General features: G+C 45.2%; 1 protein-coding gene across 1 annotated transcript; it reads left to right on the forward strand.

The window, feature by feature from the left end:
- The first annotated feature begins 1,033 nt into the window (after positions 1-1,033).
- Positions 1,034-1,700, forward strand: LOC117896778 (NADH-quinone oxidoreductase subunit B 2). The gene has a single exon (XM_034805254.1). The coding sequence runs from the start codon at positions 1,038-1,040 to the stop codon at positions 1,671-1,673; it is 636 nt and encodes a 211-aa protein (XP_034661145.1). The 5' UTR covers positions 1,034-1,037; the 3' UTR covers positions 1,674-1,700.
- Positions 1,701-2,630: the final 930 nt, after the last annotated feature.

Here is a 2,630-nt window from a genome sequence, read left to right on the forward strand (position 1 = left end):
TCCAGTTGAAAAAAACCTTTGAAAAGGAGCTTTCAACAAGATAATGATCCGAAATACTCAAGAAAGCTCGCCAACTGGGTGGGGAAATTGGGTTTCATCAGAAAAGATCGGCGTTTTTCGATGTTCAAATCAGTCCCTGGATCTGAATGTTATCAAAATCTTATGGGGAAATGCCAAATGCATTATAATAAATGCAATTCCGGCATCCAGAGGAAGGTTAGAGCCAGTGGTTGAAAAAGGATTGGCTAAAATCCTATTGGAGCTTAGGCAGGACCTTATTAATTCCTTCCAGGCGGGAGTAAGGAAGTAACTAAATCAAAGTTATTAAAAAACTAAATATTAAACCTCAAGAAACATGTATAATATAAAAAATAGGTATTAACTTAAGTTTCGGTTTTTTTTTCGATTTTCAAAAAATTCACTACTATTTTATTGAACAGCAGTTTTCATGGGTATTTTTGTAAAGTCATGTAAATCAAGAAGATGGAATGCAATTCATCCAAAATTCCTTCTGGTTCGTAATGTGTACATTCCAGGCTTTCTAAAAAGAAATCACTTGTTTAATTTGGATGATTGAAATTGTCTTAAAAATAGTTTTGAAAGTGGTGAGGTGCGGCACTACTATTTCATTGAACACAGCTGTACATACATAGATTTTATTAACATATCTAGGATTTAAATAACAATCCTTTGCGGGCCTATCCTTTGATATCGTGCTTCGGCCGGCTTGCGCCCATCTCTAATGCTGAATGACTGTGCGAAAAGAAGAGTTGGAAAAGTAAGCATTGAATAATTCAAACTGGTAATTGTGTTGGAAGTGTGAAACTATAAGTCAAGACAATCTAGTTATCTTTGAAACTTTGCTCAATCGATTATGTTCTGTTGCCCAACAATCAAATACAAATCTTCGCACATCTGTAGCTGCGCATAGTGAAAATTCGTTCAAACGCACACAAAACAACGCAGGTAAAAAAAGTTAGTACATTTTGTACAATTTCCTAGCAAATAACAATTGAGGACTTCCAATACCCAGCAGAATGTTTGGCTCCCTGAAAGTGTATAAAAATGCACTTATGCTGCTGCCCCGTGCACCAGCTGCCAGCTCTCTCTTGATTCGTGAGCAGAAGACCATGCCGGTGTACGATGATGTCCGTAAGAAGCCTGCCAAGCGTGGCTACTCACCGTTTGGACGGAATCAGAACTCCTGGTCGGAGTGGACGCTGGCTAGGATGGACGATCTGCTGAACTGGGGCCGCAAGGGGTCCATGTGGCCTATGACCTTTGGCCTGGCCTGCTGTGCCGTCGAAATGATGCACATTGCAGCCCCTCGCTACGACATGGACCGCTTCGGCATGGTCTTTCGCGCCTCACCCCGTCAGACGGACGTGATGATTGTGGCCGGAACGCTGACCAACAAGATGGCGCCAGCGCTGCGTAAGGTGTACGACCAAATGCCCGAGCCACGTTGGGTCATCTCCATGGGGAGCTGCGCCAACGGCGGCGGCTACTATCACTACTCCTACTCTGTGGTTCGCGGCTGCGACCGCATTGTCCCAGTGGATATCTACGTGCCGGGGTGCCCGCCCACTGCCGAGGCTGTACTGTACGGCCTTTTGCAGTTGCAAAAGAAGGTTCGCCGCATGCGGACCCTCCAGATGTGGTACCGAAAGTAAACCGATCCAATGTAATGTTAGAAAAAGATCAGCTTGAATAAAGTACTTTTGATCTCACCTCAGGCTGATCTGCTTAGCCGAAATAACGTCAAAGAGTTAAGCGCATCAGAATCTCGAGATCTGCTAAGTCACAAAACCGCAGTCGTAGGGAGCACAGGCGGCTCGTGCGCTCACCTGCACTTGAAGGGGATCAGTGGCATCGGCAGTCATGGAAGGGGTAGGAACATGAGATCTGGAGACAATAAACACTTCTGACCAGTCTCAAGTATACGTGACTGTGTGACATTATGAAATATGAAGGGTTCTTGAAGCATATGAAAGGATTTCGTTGTTCTCGTAACAAAACCGAAAATCCTTTTTGCGAATTTGCCGACACCGAGTACTTGAACTTGATGGGAACATCATTAAATCCTCTCTCCCTCGGTCGATCTCTCGAGTGCGGTGAGTGCATTAAATGGCTGGGCTGGACACAGGACAACAAGCGCATTAGTGTAATCCATCTGGGACACACCCACAAGCAGGCAGTGCTGGGCGAGATGAATGGAAACTCTCGAGGCATGAATGAAGGGCCACATTCATTGAGCGAAAGAAAAGGACGAGCCTGGCCAAGGACCATTCCACTTAATGTTCGAGGGGTTGCAGACAAAAGCGCAGCAGGTTGCTCGAGGATCCTCGGATCATGGGAATCCGTGACGGCACCGAGGCAGGCACAGGCACAGGCACAGACACAGGCCAATTCTCCAGAATAAGAACGGACAAAAAAACGAAAAATTAACTTGTCTCAATCGCACAGCAATAAAAATTAATAATAAAGCCAGTGGCAACATGTTCGACTCCATTGTGAGGCATTAAATAAATTTAACAGCTCAATGACTTGTCGAAAGGTGGAGAAATCGGACTCGGACTGCATGTAGAGACACGTAGGAGACGGCGACGGAGACCAGATCCAGTCGAGCG

The sequence above is a fragment of the Drosophila subobscura genome, chromosome O (genome assembly GCF_008121235.1).
Source record: "Drosophila subobscura isolate 14011-0131.10 chromosome O, UCBerk_Dsub_1.0, whole genome shotgun sequence".
NCBI classification, from domain to species: Eukaryota; Metazoa; Arthropoda; class Insecta; order Diptera; family Drosophilidae; genus Drosophila; species Drosophila subobscura.